A 20574-nucleotide genomic window follows, 5' to 3' on the forward strand; every position below is an offset into this window, starting at 1 on the left:
TCAAATAAAGCAACATCTCTGGTGTACGTGTGTATGCGCTAAACATCTTTGCTTTTCCACTTCTGACAGATTTGTTAGATGGGCTACCGTTGTAATACAAACACATTTGAGAACTACGATGTTCTCACTTTTGTAACGGTTATAGAAAAATGCCATACACACTTTTGCATTTCATAATTCAGTGATTTTAGCTGTAATGAGCACATGAGACAAAAATTGTCAATGTGTGACTCGTAAACATGAATAATTTTATTTATTTATTTATTTTTACCAGAGATAGTCGACCGATCTGTTGACACGTTGTTTTGCAGTTTTCTGATGAAGAGTTTTCTCTGACCGCGGTCAAACATACACTGCCTGTTCATAGGAATTTTACAGCATAAAAATATCACCCCTACATCTAGAGCTCTTGTTCATATAGCCGATGACGACGTTCACATTTTACTCGTCGTACTCGTTTCAACATTTCCGCTTGACATTAAAGAGTAGACCTATGCGTACGCCCCTTCGGTCGTAAGCATTATCATCTACCGCGTGCTGAGATTTTTCTGCTTTGTCCACTTTTGACGGATTTGCTAGAGGGACTATGTCACCTCGTTGTAACGTGATTACGTTTAAGATCCATAAGATTGCACTACATTCACCTGAAAAGGTTATAGACATACTCTTTTATACAGGAAACGCGTACCAGAATAACAAATACCTAATAGTGAAATCCAGTATTCTAAACTATTGTGAAAGTTTTAATGCAACTCTGTAAATAGCTTTTTTTTTTCTACTACTGTATACATTATTGTTTGGTTGTCTTTGTACGGTACTTCAATCAATAAACCACTGTTGATAAGTCGTTCATTTAAGTGAGAGACGGGATGATTTTGACTGTTTCAGTCATTCATCGTGTTTAAGGTCTGATCCGGAAACCGCGCTACGACTGGAACTGCGCTCTGTCACGTCTAAATAACCCGTTGTTCTTTAAGAAAACACGAGGCGAGCAGTTTCTGACATCTATTAATTCACTTCATTTTTTCACAACCGCAAATGTTTTGTTTAGCATACATATTAGTTTTAGTCAGTTACATAGGCGTCACGCATGAAGTTTATAGTTATTTTAAATAATTATGATAGAGTTACAGGTTTTGGTTAGTGTGGCGCCTGTAAGCGGTGAAAACTTCAAGCATCGTAGACGACGGTGTTACTCAAACAGCCCATAGCGTTATCTTTTAACAAACTATTGTATTGTGCGTTACTAAGACAAAATCTGTAACAGCGTTCATTAATATGTTGAAATGAAAATAAACATACAAAACTTTATAACGACCGCGAGTTTAGTATAGCCTAACACCGCATAGACAAATGTTTGTTCTAACTCTTTCGCCCTAAAATTGCGAGATTTCTTGACTTTGCCGTGTTTAACGGACTCTAGATCTCATCACGCCGCAGTGAACTGTAAACCACACACTTTCTCATCGCATTACGCTAAGAAACTGCACATGGTTAAAGCTATTACAGCATAAACAGTCTAAAGTTGTTAATGTACATGTTACACCCCTGAAAAAGGGGAGAAATAATCACAAGAGTGATATAGGTGTTTCCTCACTGAAAACTTTAGTGTTATATTTGCAACAATGATACATTTTACAAATCAACAGATCCACATCTTTTACAATAATACATTTGACAGATCAACAGGTCTACAGCAAATAGTAGTTTTGTATGGTATATAGCTTATTTAAGTCACAACAGCATATTCTATAATGCACTGGAAAATATACTCATTTTGTCAATATAACTTCAGCTGTCAATCAAGCACAAAGTAGCTTTAGCTCAATAAACAATAACTACATTTACCAAACATCTCAATAAAGTGCTTGAAAGACATTATACAATTAACACAGCAAAATAGATTATATACTGCGTCTCTGTTTATTCACAATTGACATACAATGGCGGCTGCTCTCGTTATGAAGCTATTTTTCTCTGTAACCGAGCGGGGGCTCCGCTCACTCATGCACAATTTAAACTCTGCAAACTTAACTCTCACATACTCAAAATGCTACTAAAACACACCTTCAACATGTGAACTCATTATTACCTTTACTCAACTCAGTTTTATGTATACAACGTACCTGAAAAAGGGGAGAAATAATCACAAGAGTGATATAGGTGTTTCCTCACTGAAAACTTTAGTGTTATGAGGAAAAGACCGCGATTTCCCCGGAGAAAAGGGTTGGAAGACAAAAGCAATCAATCACGGGTGCATAGATTAAGATCACTTTGGCGATCACAGATCAACACTTTTCACCTGTAAATTAGGCACTACAAAATGAAGTAATCAATATAACGTTTACATATTGCTCTTATAATTGTTACCCTTTGTAAACATGTCAGATTTTAACTTTTTAACACAATTATATGAATTGTATAAATCCTTATTACTAGTACTGAACGCATGAGCTTTTTAACCTTAAATATTTTAAGATACTCACATCCTATTAATTTACTAAAACCTTTTAACCCATAACAGTACAGTAAGTATTTCCTTTAACCTGTCACATTCTCCCCGACAAAATAAATGTCGTCCCGACATTACCAACATTCATCTTAAACAGTCTCTTAGGCTCTGGACCTAGAAAATCATCTTCTGTGAGCCAGTACTTGAGCAGAGGTCAAAGGTCACAGCTCAAATAGAGTCAACGCATTATCCACAGTCCATATCTGTTGACCAGCTGTATAAACAGTCCATAAGCAGTCCTTTCTCATTGAGGACTCATTTCTCTATTAATCAACAGTCCATCAGACTCAATGATCTGTAGGCATAGTCTACAAATTGTCTCTTGCATTAATCAACAGTCCATAAAAGCAGTCAAACATGTCATCTCTATAGCGTTATGCTTGCTGAAGTCCATACATGCAGGGTGGCTGAAGGTAAAATTGGTGTGATGATGGCAACCACGGAACCAGTCCTGGTGCCGGGACCGGGTAGACAGAGAACAACTGCGGTTGTGGCTGGATACTGTACAAGGAAGGGCTACCAAGCTGATCATAGGTGATACGTCTTGGAGGGTGTCTTTCTCTTTGTGGCCGCTGGTAGGCTGGGTCCTCAGGTTCAGCAACAGGAGTTAATAAAGGAAAGGTCCTTGATGGATGATCATCAGGCGGATTTTCATCAGGCAAGTTCATTTCCTCAGCAGGCAAGTTAATCTCTTCAGCAAGTAAGTCTTTAACGGTTGTTGGCCTCTCCAACTGCTTCTCAACAAGGAGCTGTGCTGGTAGCATATCAGGAACTGGCACTACAACAGTCTCTTTTAGTGGTGGAGGTCTGTGTTCCGACTCTCTCGCTGATTCAATGTATGTGGGGACTTGTAGTGGCTCATGATGAAGGTCATATTCATCCCCGCTGTCTTCATCAGAGTCAAAAGACTGTGATGCAGGCTGATGTCTCCTTTTTTTCTTACTTTTGTCCTCGTTAGTCATGTCTGGTTGTGTCTCAAATGGTAAGTGGTCACAGGACATGAGTAGATTTCTGTGCAGGACTCTGGAGCGTCCCCTACCCTTTTCTGGTCTCAATTCATAAATCGGCAGGTCTGAACCCATTTGTCTCACTACTGTGTGAATTGTATCTTCCCAATAGTTACGGAGTTTACCGGGTCCTCCTCTTGGTGTAAGGTTTTTAATCAGAACTCGCTCGCCAGGCTGTAGCACTGCACTCCTTACTTTGGTGTCATAGTACTTCTTACTTCTTTCAGCATTTTTCTGAGCATTTTCATTTGCAATGGCGTATGCTTCCTCCATCCCTTGTTTCCATTTCTCCACATAGTCTCGCTGGTTACTGGGACCTGTCTCTGTGCACAATCCAAAGAGCATATCGACTGGAAGCCTGGGTGATCTCCCAAACAGAAGATAAAAGGGTGAATAGCCAGTCACTTCGCAACGGGTGCAGTTATATGCATAAACTAGTTTGTGCAGGGACTCTTTCCAATTTGACTTTTGTGTCTCAGTTAGTGTCTTTAACATTTGCAACAAGGTTCTGTTCATACGTTCCACTTGACCGTTACCCATCGGGTGATAGGGTGTTGTTCTGGACCCCGCCATGCCACTGAGTTTCTTTAACTGATGGAACAACTGATTTTCGAATTCTCCCCCTTGGTCATGGTGGATGCGGACGGGGAACCCAAACTTCAGGGCAAAGTCATTGAAGATGAGATTCGCAGCAGTTTTTCCTGACTTGGACGTGGTGGCATAGGCTTGCGTGAAGCGTGTAAAATGATCAACAATAACGAGGATGTACTCGTATCCGCCTTTGCATCTGTCAAGATGGAGGAAGTCTATGCATACCAGTTCAAATGGCTGTGTAGTCACAATGTTTGTCAGAGGAGCTCTTATTTCATGGCTTGGCTTTTTCTGTTTGACACAGCTACAAGTTTTAGTCACATAGTGCTCAATATCAGATTGCATATATGGCCAGAAGAAGCGGTCACGGACTAGTGATACAGTGCGGTCAGTACCTTGGTGTCCCATGTTATTGTGTAACTCTTGCATCACTTTACCTTTGTACTGCTCTGGTAGAACTAACTGCTTGCGGGCTGTAGTGATTCTGTACAGAATGCCATCACTGTCTATTGTCAATTTGTCCCATTCTCGCAATAGGCATTTTATCTTTGGACTGGATTCTTTTTGCTCCTTAACTGGTGGTTTGGAACCAGATAGTTTGAAATCGAGCACAGGACGGATGACCGGGTCAGATTTTTGTGCTTCTCTTATTTCACCTTTTGGAATCGAGCTGATGGATGCAGCGGTTGTCTCACCTTCAACTGATACTGACATAGATGCAGCTGAGAGTGACCAAGTTGCAACATACTCTTTCTGTACCTCAACTGCTTGTATCGTGGCAGTAATAGTGTCTGGTGGAAGCTCTTCAGAACATTCTCTCATCAGTGACTCTACATCCAGTGGCATCCTTGACAAAGCATCTGCATCACTGTTCTCTCTGCCCGGCCTGTACTTGATCGTAAAGTGGAAATCAGCTAATTCTGCAACCCACCTGGAAGTGGTTGCGTTCAGTTTTGCAGTAGACAGTATGTAGCTGAGCGGATTGTTATCGCTGTACACAGTAAATGTCGGAGCATAGTATAAATAATCACGGAACTTATCAGTGATTGCCCATTTTAGAGCTAGAAATTCTAGCTTGCCAGAGTGATAGTGATAGTTCTTCTCAGCTGCTGTTAATGTTCGAGAACCATAAGCAATGACCCTAAGCTTCCCATCTTGCTTTTGGTAGAGAACTGCTCCCAAGCCTTGGTGTGACGCATCAGTGTGTACAACAAATGGCTGAGTGAAATTAGGGAAACCTAAGACTGGTGGGTGAAGCAAACATTCAATCAACTGTTCAAGTGACTGTTGGTGCTGGTCACTCCACATGATTGGCTTGTTTGAGGGCACAACGTGACTTATTTTCTTTGTTTTAGTTTTCCGTGGGTGGTCAGGTACTTTCTCTGCTTTCAGGAGGTCATAAAGACAACTGGCCTTCCTAGAAAAGTCTTTGATGTACTGTCTGTAGTAAGTGAGTAAACCAAGCATTTTTCTGAGCTGGCCCACCGTCTCTGGTCTGATATCTTTCAATGCTCTTACTGCTTCAAAATCGGCTGGGTCAACTTTGCTGCCCTCTGCAGACACTATTCTTCCCAAATAACGGACCTGGGGTTTACAGAGGTCACACTTACTTGGCTTGAGTTTGATGCCATACTCTCTGAGGCGCTGCAAAACTTTACGCACATCATTCACATGGCTGTCGAAAGTTTTACTGAAAACTAGTGTGTCGTCAAGATAAGGAATGCAGATGTTATCCCGGAGCCCTTCCAGACATTCCTCCATACAACGCTGAAAAGCTGCAGGAGCATTCATGAGACCAAATGGCATACGTATCCACTCATAGAGTCCCCACGGGGTCACAAATGCTGTCAGTGGTCTGCTTTCTTCAGAGATAAACCCCTGGTGATATGCTTTTCCCTGATCTAAGAGGGAGAACCAGGAATTACCACCTAAACTGTCCAGGATGTCTTGGACCCGAGGGATTGGCTGGCGGTCGGGATGTGTCTTTCGGTTCAGCTCTCTGTAATCTATACACAACCGGAGGGTCCCGTCCTTTTTCCGAACACACACAACAGGTGAAGAGTATGAAGAGTTTGATTTTCTCACCCAGCCCTGAGCTATGAGGTCATGAAGGTAACCTTTCATCTCCTGATACAGTGGCCTGGGCACTGACATGTATGTGCGATTGACCGGCTCTGAGTCCTTTAGAGAAATAGTCATTTTCAACCGTTCAATGCAGCCAATGTCATTGTCTGATCTGGAGAAGGAGTGACACTCTTCTCTAAGCATTTGCCTAACTACCTCTCTCTGCCCTTCGGTTAGGTGACTTAACTCTACTGGTGGATCCCACTGTTCACTAGAATTACATTGGGTTCGAACGCTGGTATGATTCACTGTGGCTGAGGTGACAGCTTTTTCAACGACTTGGGCAGGTAGCACAGTCATAATGGTTTGTACTGTACCGATTATTGTGCGTCCTAACAGGGCAATGTCATGGTCAGTGGGGTTAGAGACATCAAGCATAATGACTGGACAAACACCTTTCCTGACTCTGACTAAAGTATCAAAGAACTCAAGTCCATCTGGCCACTGAGGGTTCAGGTCTGGCTGAAAGAGCATTGTCGTGTCCTCTTTGAAAGGCTGGGAAGCTAGACGGCACTCAATCTGAATACTACTGTGTTTTGGTACAGCAGCCTTCTTTTCCTTTATTTTCACCCCATATTCATCTGTCTGTTCTGCGCTAACAGCCTGTATAAAAGCGCTCACCTTGTTTCTTTTGAGGCTTGGAAAAGCTTTTCTCACTGTACTGTACCGCTTAGTCTGTTCAGTCATTGCCAGGATGTGCTCAATAACATTGAAACCTATGATTGGATGAGATAGGTGACAGCCTTTCATTACCAGCACTGGGATGATCAGTTCTTTTGTTTGGTCAGTTTCAGAGGCTAGGCGAAAAGTTGTCTCAATCCATCCCAGGTACGGCATTTCAGTCCCATTTGCTGCAGTCAATCTTAGATCGTCAGGTGAGTCCAGGATTTCTGAAACATCTCTCAGCCTTGCGTTTGGGAGGTATTCCTCTTTCCATCGTTCATCAATGACTGAGACCTGAGAGCCTGTGTCCCATAGAGCTTGGAGGTGTTGGTGATTCAGGTGACACTCAACAAGACACTGTCTGCCGACTAACGAGGTGACCTTATGGGGGTGGCAAACCTGTGCTAGAGATGGCAAAGAGAGGCCGTTTTCCTCTGTGCAGAAAAGCTTTTTACTGGTAGAGTCAATTTTCAGGTGAGTGCATTTTTCAGAATGTTTGGTCCAATGCTGGTTTTGACATGTTTTGGAACAATACAGTGTCTCTTTACATAATGAACATTGTTTCAGGTTCTCAATTAAATCTTCTCTGGCACAATTTGCACATTTCTGGGACTTTTCGATAGCTATGGTTAACACTCGTCCCTCAGCGGTAACCCTTTCCCATTTAAAGGGGCCTCTCGTGATGGTCTGACGCCACGGATTTTACATCCAGCTTGAAAATGTTCTCCACTCCCACATCGGAAGCAGTGTGTGCAGCGTTCATCAGTTCTGGCCTGCTGGCAGATAAAACACCTCCTTGTAGCTTGAGCAGAGCGGTTTGTATACCAGTTAGGTGCATATTGATGCTGTACAGAGTCGGGTGGTGTTTGGGGCTGTCTGTAGTTGCTGTAATACTGCTGCTGGGGAAGAGGTGGCTGGAATTCCCTATCTGGCCTCCTAACTGGAGGTGGGGCATAAGCATAAGGCTGTGACTGAAACATAGGCTGCTGTAATGTCTCCTTAATCTGAGCTATCTCTGCACTGAGACCTTTTAGAGAATCTACCCCCGTCTTAAGTTCAGCTAGCTCTGTTAATAGTTCTGCGGGTATCTTCGCTTTGACGTCCTTCGCAGAACACTTTGCAGATGGCGTATCATCTGACTGGACTACACTGACATTTGTAGCAGGCTGTGTGGCATTAAACCGCTTTTTATTTCGTCTTTCTATTTCATTAGCACAAGCAACGTTAAGCTTCTCTAGCAAAACCTCATCTGATGTTTCACTATCTAGCAGGAGAGGCTGCATGTCTATCCTGATACTGTCACTCTGGAGACCCGTAAGGACTGTGTGTAAACACATACGCTGGACCAGCGCCGGGTCATACTTAAGTCCTGATTCTGACTCCTGGGATGCAAACAGTACTTTCTGCCTCAAATCGAAGACGCGCATCAGGAAGCTTTGAGGGGTCTCCTTGCAGTGCTGTGATTCTGAAGTTAGCTGTTTGTAAAGCTCTGTCGCACTCTTCTCTTGAAAGTGGGAACGCAGGATGCATCTAAGCGTGGGAAGAGTTAGCTGGGGTTTACCTTCCAAGTAGCTGCGGAGCTGTGAGCCCGGAGAAATAGCCCTGATTACTGCATCTACAATTTCTACCTCAGGATAACCTCTGTTAAGTCCATTCTCAATCTGATGGGCAAGGCTGGAAAAAATCAGTTTCTCTTTCTGGCCCGGTTCACCTATCTGCCCAGAAATTTTAAACTCTTTGCGCCAGTATTGACTGGGCTGTGGCTGAGCGCTAGGCGAGGGCTGAATGCTCACCTGAGGATGGACAGGGATTTGGGGCTGGCGCAGAGAATCACTGATCATTGCATTGACTGCAGTAACCTGCTCAGTTTTCACTCCTTGTTGTGGGGTTACAGCTCTCGGTTCCTCTATTCTGCGATCTGTTTCTGTTGGTTCCATATCCTGTTCAGTTTGCTCTGTTTTGTTGTCCATGCCACTGATTATCTCCGCCATTTTGTCTTGAAGTAGTAACAATTCCGTCATGCCGCCATCTTCTAACTCTGCCAATTCCTCTCTTTCAATGAACATCATGATACGAGTCATCAATGATATGCGGGATTTGTCTTGGACATTTCTTCTCTGTTCACCTGATATGCCAAGAAAATCACATATCTCTAGTAACTCGTCTTTAGTCAGGGTGTGCAATTTCCCTACTAACTCTCCCTGTAGCTCTTCCAACGTGGTTGTCATGTTGACAGGACAGGAGAAACTTTTACTGTGCAGGACTTGAACCAGATGGTCTTTACTGTCTCTGATGATCTCTTAATGGCCTCAGTTGACACGTACTTAGCCACCAGGATCCAGGTCCCTTCGAACAGCAACACTTTCCTCCCTGCCCGGGTTGTTATGGGGGGATTTAGCTGGCTCGGAATTTAACGACCAGTATGTGGCCACTGGACATCTGAACAGCTATCCCAGCGGTGCCTCCAAAATGTTACACCCCTGAAAAAGGGGAGAAATAATCACAAGAGTGATATAGGTGTTTCCTCACTGAAAACTTTAGTGTTATATTTGCAACAATGATACATTTTACAAATCAACAGATCCACATCTTTTACAATAATACATTTGACAGATCAACAGGTCTACAGCAAATAGTAGTTTTGTATGGTATATAGCTTATTTAAGTCACAACAGCATATTCTATAATGCACTGGAAAATATACTCATTTTGTCAATATAACTTCAGCTGTCAATCAAGCACAAAGTAGCTTTAGCTCAATAAACAATAACTACATTTACCAAACATCTCAATAAAGTGCTTGAAAGACATTATACAATTAACACAGCAAAATAGATTATATACTGCGTCTCTGTTTATTCACAATTGACATACAATGGCGGCTGCTCTCGTTATGAAGCTATTTTTCTCTGTAACCGAGCGGGGGCTCCGCTCACTCATGCACAATTTAAACTCTGCAAACTTAACTCTCACATACTCAAAATGCTACTAAAACACACCTTCAACATGTGAACTCATTATTACCTTTACTCAACTCAGTTTTATGTATACAACGTACCTGAAAAAGGGGAGAAATAATCACAAGAGTGATATAGGTGTTTCCTCACTGAAAACTTTAGTGTTATGAGGAAAAGACCGCGATTTCCCCGGAGAAAAGGGTTGGAAGACAAAAGCAATCAATCACGGGTGCATAGATTAAGATCACTTTGGCGATCACAGATCAACACTTTTCACCTGTAAATTAGGCACTACAAAATGAAGTAATCAATATAACGTTTACATATTGCTCTTATAATTGTTACCCTTTGTAAACATGTCAGATTTTAACTTTTTAACACAATTATATGAATTGTATAAATCCTTATTACTAGTACTGAACGCATGAGCTTTTTAACCTTAAATATTTTAAGATACTCACATCCTATTAATTTACTAAAACCTTTTAACCCATAACAGTACAGTAAGTATTTCCTTTAACCTGTCACATACAAGCCGAGTAAGCTATTTCTACAAAAAATATCATTGCACTACAGTTTTTTGTTTTTTTTGCGTATGATACATCGTTCAACAATACTTTTGCACACTCATTCGACTGTATTTATTACCACCTCTCTCACGTTCCTGCTGTTCATAATGTATATATAATCATTCAATGCATTCATATTTATATACTGTATATACTCCGATCGATATTGTACGTATATAGCAACTACACTGTACTTTCTGTATGTCATAGCTTTACTTACTCTGCACTTTTATGAATATAAAACACTATATTCTCACGCTTCTGGTTGGATGCTAACTGCATTTCATTAGCTCTGTACTTGTACTCTGCATAATGACAATAAAGTCGAATCTAATCTAATCTAAACAAGTACAATCGTACGCTTCCAGGACTTTGCTCATTCTTTCTGTTTAAATTTGTTTAAACGGACTTTCACATTCTTATTTTCACCAACTAAGTGTAATTTCCTAGGCCTCGCAGATTGTTTTTCTAGTTTTGCCGTAAACCCCTTTGTTCATACGCAGCGATATCTCTGTGAATCTGCTTGATTTCATAAAATATTTTATCTCTTACGTTATATCATTATACTATCCTAGTTTATATCAGATACAAGTTTGTTTATTCATATTTCTCTTACATCTACTCCCGTCCATTCTACCCCGTTAGAGTATCCACGACTGTATACTCATTTGTAAGTCTCTTTGAACGTATGCTAAATCATTAAAATCCAAAAAATGAACTCGGTGAAAAAATATACAGTGAAGGGATTCAAACTTTTATTTCAACAATACAGTGTTGAATTTACATGCATACAATGAAGTAATGAAGAAAGTGATCAAATTGATATTACAAATAATAGTGATGACATCACAAGTTATCTAGCCAGAAAAGAAAATCTCGGCAGGCCCTCAAGTTTTGTTCTATTATGAAATTGACGACGGTTTCAATAATTTCATGTATCGCGAACCCATAATGTTTAGCGACTAACATCACACACAAATCCGTTATGCACGTACACAGACAGAGAGTCTCGTTAATGTACATCTCGTCGCTACATTCGGCCATCACATACAGAATCTTTCTGGTCGTTACACAAATCGGCGCCTTGCTGGTCGTATACAAGCTCGACAAATCGGGCCATGGATTATTTTTCAGGCTTCTTACAATGTCCATTTCTTTCTTGAGATTTGTTACGCGCTTGGAATCCGTCGTACAATCATGATTCGGATCGGACGCATCGCCTATGATTTTACGCATCAGATCAATCATTTGCACTCTGTAACATTGTTTAAACATAGAGTCTATGTTGGCTTTTACAGGACACATCTTTCCTTCGGCACAGCCGCACTTCACTCGCTCATCCGCAGCAGCGCTGGTAGTGGCAGACATCCTTTTCAGAATTTATTCCAAGACGTAAACCGAGTTTTTTTAAAATCCACGACGATCCAGGCCTTGTACAATTTCAGTTTCAAGACGTAAACTGAGTGTTTTTAAAATCCACAATGATCCGGGCATTGCGCAGTTTTTTTTTTTGGATCGTTGAAGCCGATTCTGTCAGTCCACGTAGATAATGTTTTGATTGACAAGATGTTGCAGTTTGATTGACAAGATGTTCGCAGATCATAAGAAAACCTGCGATAACTGCAGAGTTTATGAGGTCAGCCGCTCACAGGGGATAAAGACTAGCCGTAGTCACAAGGAAGTAGTGGCGGATCTTCTGTACATTCGAACAAAAAATAAAAATGAGCGGTCTTGTTTCTACGTATCAAATGTTGCTTGGTTGGTTGTTGAAATGGGGGTGTTGCACACAAAAGCGGAGGAGGGTGAAGGGCCCTGGTTAGGGTTTGACTCGCGAGAAATATGAAGAAACAAACTTGTATCTGATATAAACTAGGAAAGTATAATGATATAACGTAAGAGATAAAATATTTTATGAAATCAAGCAGATTCACAGAGATATCGCTGCGTATGAACAAAGGGGTTGACGGCAAAACTAGAAAAACAATCTGCAAGGCCTAGGAAATTACACTTAGTTGGTGAAAATAAGAATGTGAAAGTCCGTTTAAACAAATTTAAACAGAAAGAATGAGCAAAGTCCTGGAAGCGTACGATTGTACTTGTTTAGATTAGATTAGATTCGACTTTATTGTCATTATGCAGAGTACAAGTACAGAGCTAATGAAATGCAGTTAGCATCCAACCAGAAGCATGAGAATATAGTGTTTTATATTCATAAAAGTGCAGAGTAAGTAAAGCTATGACATACAGAAAGTACAGTGTAGTTGCTATATACGTACAATATCGATCGGAGTATATACAGTATATAAATATGAATGCATTAAAGGATTATATATACATTATGAACAGCAGGAATGTGAGAACGGTGGTAATAAATACAGTCGAATGAGTGTGCAAAAGTATTGTTGAACGATGCATCATACGCAAAAAAAACAAAAAACTGTAGTGCAATGATATTTTTTGTAGAAATAGCTTACTCGGCTTGTACATTAACAACTTTAGACAGTTTATGCTGTAATAGCTTTAACCATGTGCAGTTTCTTAGCGTAATGCGATGAGAAAGTGTGTGGTTTACAGTTCGCTGCGGCGTGATGAGATCTAGAGTCCGTTAAACACGGCAAAGTCAAGAAATCTCGCAATTTTAGGGCGAAAGAGTTAGAACAAACATTTGTCTATGCGGTGTTAGGCTATACTAAACTCGCGGTTTTGTATGTTTATTTTCATTTCAACATATTAATGAACGCTGTTACAGATTTTGTCTTAGTAACGCGCAATACAATAGTTTGTTAAAAGATAACGCTATGGGCTGTTTGAGTAACACCGTCGTCTACGATGCTTGAAGTTTTCACCGCTTACAGGCGCCACACTAACCTAAACCTGTAACTCTATCATAATTATTTAAAATAACTATAAACTTCATGCGTGACGCCTATGTAACTGACTAAAACTAATATGTATGCTAAACAAAACATTTGCGGTTGTGAAAAAATGAAGTGAATTAATAGATGTCAGAAACTGCTCGCCTCGTGTTTTCTTAAAGAACAACGGGTCATTTAGACGTGACAGAGCGCAGTTCCAGTCGTAGCGCGGTTTCCGGATCAGACCTTAAACACGATGAATGACTGAAACAGTCAAAATCATCCCGTCTCTCACTTAAATGAATGACTTATCAACAGTGGTTTATTGATTGAAGTACCGTACAAAGACAACCAAACAATAATGTATACAGTAGTAGAAAAAAAAGCTATTTACAGAGTTGCATTAAAACTTTCACAATAGTTTAGAATACTGGATTTCACTATTAGGTATTTGTTATTCTGATACGCGTTTCCTGTATAAAAGAGTATGTCTATAACCTTTTCAGGTGAATGTAGTGCAATCTTATGGATCTTAAACGTAATCACGTTACAACGAGGTGACATAGTCCCTCTAGCAAATCCGTCAAAAGTGGACAAAGCAGAAAAATCTCAGCACGCGGTAGATGATAATGCTTACGACCGAAGGGCGTACGCATAGGTCTACTCTTTAATGTCAAGCGGAAATGTTGAAACGAGTACGACGAGTAAAATGTGAACGTCGTCATCGGCTATATGAACAAGAGCTCTAGATGTAGGGGTGATATTTTTATGCTGTAAAATTCCTATGAACAGGCAGTGTATGTTTGACCGCGGTCAGAGAAAACTCTTCATCAGAAAACTGCAAAACAACGTGTCAACAGATCGGTCGACTATCTCTGGTAAAAATAAATAAATAAATAAAATTATTCATGTTTACGAGTCACACATTGACAATTTTTGTCTCATGTGCTCATTACAGCTAAAATCACTGAATTATGAAATGCAAAAATGTGTATGGCATTTTTTTATAACCGTTACAAAAGTGAGAACATCGTAGTTCTCAAATGTGTTTGTATTACAACGGTAGCCCATCTAACAAATCTGTCAGAAGTGGAAAAGCAAAGATGTTTAGCGCAAACACACGAACACCAGAGATGTTGCTTTATTTGAATCAAAGAAGATGGCCGTAGGAACTGATAACATTCTTTAATGTCGTCATGTTGTGTTTTGTCAAAATAATAAAAAAGTTTGGGCAAATGTTTAATAATTTTTCTTAAATGAATAGAATGCGCTCACCCCACTCTCTTTCCCACGCGAGAGTTAGCATGAACTTACAGGAGTCTTAAAACAGAATGTGAATTGTGTCATCGGCTATCCGAACACGATGACTAAATCTAACGCAGTAATAAAAATATCATTTACAAATCAAAAAAAATAAATAAATACTTTAACGATTGTATTCTGAATTCTATATGCGTTGTAAACGTTAGTTTTCTTGCTATACTGTCTTTCTTAGTGATTTGGTCGCTCGAATACACGAAAGGTTATGGATAAAAAAATGTATCTCAACAAGAGTGTGGAAACTTAAACGAGTGTAACGTTTGATGTTGTAATAGTTTTAAGTGTAAAACAGCTAGACTTCATTTTTGCGTCGATGTTTCATGCGATCACACTTTTTGGACAGACACGAAGTTGCGCTAAAAGAAATATCTCGAAGAGAAAACTAACTTAATTTCTTAATTTTCATTTGTTCCTATTACGATGACGCCGCACAAAGATCCCCTAAAAACGTACGGTCCGACAAACAAATTGCGAACGGCCATCCAAAATCTTGATACGGTTAAATCTCGAGGTGTAAGAAAAATGTCATTTACAAAACATTGTGATTCTTAGATGTGAAACACCCTTGACATGATCTGCTGGCCTGCAAAAATAGTCATAAATGTTTTGGCACGGCTATTTACACCAATAGTATGAGAACTGTATATTGTGTCACTCGCATAGAAAATTAATTACCGTATTATCCGGGTCAAAAGGAAATGATGATAATAGTTGACACATCCTTAGCTCGTACATGTCTTTCATTTTGAAAATCACAGCTGCCGGTGCTTTAATTTTTTTAGTAAACCATTTAACATTACACGATGCCTACAAAATAATCAAAGCGTATGTTTTCTGTTCTAGGTAAGAACATTTACACCGAGTGCCATAGGCCGGGTAAATAATTTGAAAATAGTATTTCTGTCGAATGAGAAAAGTTCAGTCGTACATTTAAAAAATTTTCTGATGTAGAAATTATGTTTCCGCCAAACACATCCAAAGAGAAAGAGTTTTCTACTCGTGTGAGAAAAGCACTCTGGGGCATAAATTATATGAAGAGATGATGCCGGTCATCAGGTTATTTAAAAAAAATAAGACGATAGACGGCGTGCCTTGCTTTAGTGACACACAATGTGTTTAAACACGTTTCAAATTGTAGGTGTAATTATTTTACTGACTTTAAGCAAAATGTATATTTGTTATTTTATAGTACGCATACAATCTACAGGATAGAAAGATGCGGATACAGTAAAATACAACTATAAACTTTAAGAAAAGTTAACTTTCATTACACTTGTGTAAAGCGATCTTACAGTAACTGAAAAGCACTACGTAAAAAGCCCGAAGGCCAAACAACTGATGGAAAACACGTTGGGGGGATACTGCCGGTTAAATATATCGTTTTAAATAAAGAATATAATATGGATAGTAAGGATACTTTTAATATAAAATAGAACTACAGCTGTACAGGCGGTCATTTTTATATTTTAATTTTGCTTTTAAATGGAGGTATTTTGGAACAGTTAAACAGAGGCCCTGCAAATGTCTTTCCTGCTCTGTGTCTGAAAGTACCGTAGATATGTGAAAGGTTTACGACCGTAGCAACGCACATAAATTACATCTCTAGGATGCGTGGGTCCAGAAGCCCATCTCTCCTGAACCATCTTTAATGGGTGAATACGATCAAGGGTCTTTCTCTGAAAGAATTCTTCTAAAAGATCAATCAACTTCATCTAACCTTCACAGTCTATGCTGCGACAAACAAATGTAGCATACATTTAAAGCAAAATCTATATTTTTAGCTTTATTTTTAAAACATACAGAAAGACTTTGGCATCATGTTTCATTGTCTGTGTGTGTGTGTGTCCGTGTGAGAGAGGGAGAGGGAGACAGAAAGATGGTATTAAAAACTTTGAAGATCATGCAAAAAATAAGAACTTTAAAGAATCTAAAGTGATTAATGCATAACGCATCTAATATAATATAATTATATATATGATATAAATAATTATTATATAATATTATATAAAAATCTAAATATTTTATATATATCATCATTTTGTTGAATTAAGAAACATTTAAACAGATGTAATGAATTACATCAGATGTAGTGAGGGTACTGATTATTCAAACATTACATTAATGTTAACTTTGAAATAATGTACCCCTCTGGCTTAGATCATGCGGTCTGGAACTCCACCCTCGCCGCGCGCGGGGTGTGTGAAGCACCCCTTCAGGTCTCCATATTTCCATATTCTTTAACCCCTGGAGTCTGAGTGGGTTTTGGGGTGACTGGAGGTATTTTGGCCTCCCCCAGACATTGGTGTTATAAGTATATGTTGAATACATGATTAAAAATGTATGATAAATGATTTGGTTTGGTTTAGTAACATGTCTGTTACTGCGATGTGTTTTATAAACATTATGAATACTTGTTTAAAACGTGTGTTCTGGTTTAGTAACACGTTGTCATATATAATTGTATTTATTTATTTTTTCATATTTTTTAAAATAGAGATAAGTCTCTTTTTAACTTGATATGTTCATGCGTATGTCCGCTTGTTTATTTGGTTTATCAGAATACAAAATTGTATAGTGGAATGGATATTATAGTGATATAACAGGGTACGTGTGGTTTATGATTAAATGTATAGGGTAGTCATAATTCAGATCGCTTAAAAACTAAATTTAATTAAAAAAATGTACGTGCATGCAGCATTTTAGTGTGTGGTGGTACTGTAGGTGTACGGTTAAAATAAATAATTAAACAGCTTTTTGAAAAAGATATGATATAAAGATGGATATAAAAGGTTTTAAATATAATATAGAAAATGTTTTGCAACGATTAATGTGAAATGAATTTAACTGAATTGTGTCAACGACACATCCGGGTTCCTCAATAGACCATATTCTTTGTTCTGTTTAATTATATATTTTTTCCCCGATCCTGGTAAAATGTATATTTTTAGTGATGACTAAAACTAATGTAAATGTTTTGTTTTATATTGTTTGCAAATGTATAATGTGTTTATATTCATTAAAAGAAGAAAATAAGACTTGGAGACGAATGAATGTATGAGAGGGAGAGAGAGAGAGAGAGAGAGAGAGAGAGGGGTACAAGAGATGCTAGCCGCGCACCAACCGTAATTCATAGGTGAACCGTCAGAAAACTGTCAAAACACGGTACTCCTGCGTGAGATACGTTAGTTTTAATTAGCAATGGCTTTGAAGATATTGTGATTTTGTAGTAAATTCGGACGAGTGTGCACTGTAGCGTGCAGACGTAGACAGTGGGACACAGAGGGTCAGGATCAAAACTGATGTGAAAACAGCTTCTTCTGCCCCCTAAAAATGGATCTTGTTTTATCTGAAACAGTCGGTTTCAGTATATTTTTTATAAACGTTTCATGTATAACCTTTTTAAAAGAACAGAATGTTTTTCAACCTTATTTAAATTGCTTTCAGATTATGTATATTATATAAAAGATAGAATATAAAGAACGGCATGTTTTTCAACTTTAGCATGATAATTATATTATATAAATTATATAAATATTATATAAATTATAGAATGTTTTATATATAAATGTGAAATAACTCAAATGTTTTCAACTTTAGCATAATTATTATATTATATCAATTATAGGCTGTTTTATATATAAATGTGAAATAACTGAAATGTTTTTCAACCTTAGCATAATTAATTATATCATATAAATTATATAATGTTTTATATATATATATATATATGTGAAATAACAATGTCACATATATGAAATAACTAAAATGTTTTCAACTTAGCATGATAATTCTATTATATAAATTATAGAATGTTTTATATATAAATGTGAGATAACTGAATGTCTCATATATGAAATAACTAAAAATGTTTTTTAAACCTTTAATTATTATATTATATAAATTATAGAATGTTTTATATATAAATGTGAAATAACTTAAATGTTTTTCTTTTTCAACTTAGCATGATAATTCTATTATATAAATTATAGAATGTTATATATATAAATGTGAAATAACTGAATGTCTCATATATGAAATAACTAAAATGTGTTTTAAACCTTTAATTGTTTTAGTAAATTATATAATGTTTTATATATAAGTATATAATGTTTATTTATATATATATATATATATATATATATATATATATATATATATATATATATATATATATATATATATATATATAAATGTGAAATAACTAAAATGTTTTCAACTTTAGCATGATAATTATTATATTATATAAATTATATAAATATTATATAAATTATAGAATGTTTTATATATAAATGTGAAATAACTAAAATGTCACATATATGAAATAACTAAAATGTTTTTCAACCTTAGCATGATAATTAATTATATTATATAAATGATATAATGTTTTATATATGAATGTGAAATAACTGAAATGTTTTTCAACCTTAGCATGATAATTAATTATATTATATAAATTATATAAATATTACATAAATTATAGGATGTTTTATATATAAATGTAGAACACACCGATCCCATTTATACACTGCTCAGTAAATACAGGCCCAGGCTTGAAACAGACATGAGGTGAATGTCGTTTGCATAAAGGTAGCAGAGTTGAATGTTTGATCTGCACATAAATTCAAACACAGGCTCACCACCGAAAGTGCTCATTTCACTTGACAGATGGCAAGCCGAGCAACCAGTTTGTCTTCTTTTAGCTGAAGAGAAAACTGAAGTGAAACCTCACTCGCTGTTCACTGCAGAGTAGCCACTCCCAGACTGCTGCCCTGAAGGGTTTTTGTGTTGATAGTTGACTCATTGTATTCACAGGCACAGGTTATGCACACACAAACACACACAGGTCCACATAGATGCACAAAAGTACAAAAAAGGTGTGTAATGGTGTCTCACTTTATATGTAATCCCAGTTAAGGTGACTGACACAGGTGCTGATCTGACATATGGAGAGTGATTGCAAACAGGAGCACAGCAGAATGATGAAGAGCACTTTAATCCTGATTCTACTTGCTGTGAGTAACCTTTAACCCTTTCTTTAGTGACAGATGACGATTTTAAGTGATTTGTTTACCTGCGATGTTGCTTCCTTTTGTTTTCCATAGATTACTTTCTTAAACCATAGATTACTTTGAGTGGTTTTAATTCTTAAGACTTCTACACTCTAAGAAATAAAGGTTCTTGGCATTGAAATGTCAAGTTATATGATCCATAACAGGCACTTAGAAGGGTTTCTATTCAATCGCTTGTTTGTTTATTGATTAAATGTTAATTAATTAGTATCACCCTGTTTTTTGTCTATTCATCAGCTTGCTGAAGTGGCCGCTTACAGCAAAAAAGATACCAACATTCGGGAAAAGAGGGTAATGTAAAAGACCAAATCAGCATGTAATGTCCCACAAATTAAAATCCCACTTATCATCAGATCACAATACAAGACTTCATTTAGATTTAGATACACATATATTACATAATGTAAGTAAAAATTAAATGTAAAAAAAAAAAAGTATCTTTGAAAGACTCGATGAAACAGAAGATTTAAAAAATCAGGATATGGATAATTTAAAGTATTAGCCATTGTTTTTCTAACTTAATATATAAACTCTCTCCTCACAAATTATAAAGGAATTTTGTTTATTTTTTTATTTGATTTTAGTTCTGTAGCATGTTTCAGAATCAGAGAGATGTTCTGTTTGAACCAGAAGAAGGTTGTCTGTAGCTTTTAGCATTACTGATCACTCATTATATCTCTCTCTGTCTCAAAGGATGCTGTTCTTATTCGTTCAAAGAGAAGATGGGTTCTGTCCACTATTGATCTGGAAGAGAACATGCCTGGACCGTTTCCTTCTATAATAACAACGGTAACTTTACTCCTGTCCTGTCTGGATCTAAGATCTGATTAGATGCACTGAGGAATTAAGAGCTTGAACAATATTAATAATGGATTCAAATAAATGATCATAAATTAGACTGTACTTG

General features: G+C 37.7%; 1 protein-coding gene across 3 annotated transcripts in view; it reads left to right on the forward strand.

The window, feature by feature from the left end:
- The first annotated feature begins 19423 nt into the window (after positions 1–19423).
- The window catches only part of LOC132117891 (cadherin-like protein 26), a 106444-nt gene continuing 105293 nt past the window's right edge, over positions 19424–20574 (forward strand). The window contains exons 1-3 of one of the 3 annotated variants that reach the window (XM_059527235.1): positions 19424–19610; positions 19905–19958; positions 20361–20456. In XM_059527235.1, coding sequence (XP_059383218.1) covers positions 19542–19610; positions 19905–19958; positions 20361–20456 — 219 coding nt within the window. In that variant the 5' untranslated portion in view covers positions 19424–19541. The remainder of the gene's footprint in view (positions 19611–19904; positions 19959–20360; positions 20457–20574) is intronic. The other 2 variants (XM_059527238.1, XM_059527233.1) reach the window with 2 other exon arrangements.

The sequence above is a fragment of the Carassius carassius genome, chromosome 37, assembly GCF_963082965.1.
Source record: "Carassius carassius chromosome 37, fCarCar2.1, whole genome shotgun sequence".
In the NCBI taxonomy this organism is placed as follows: Eukaryota; Metazoa; Chordata; class Actinopteri; order Cypriniformes; family Cyprinidae; genus Carassius; species Carassius carassius.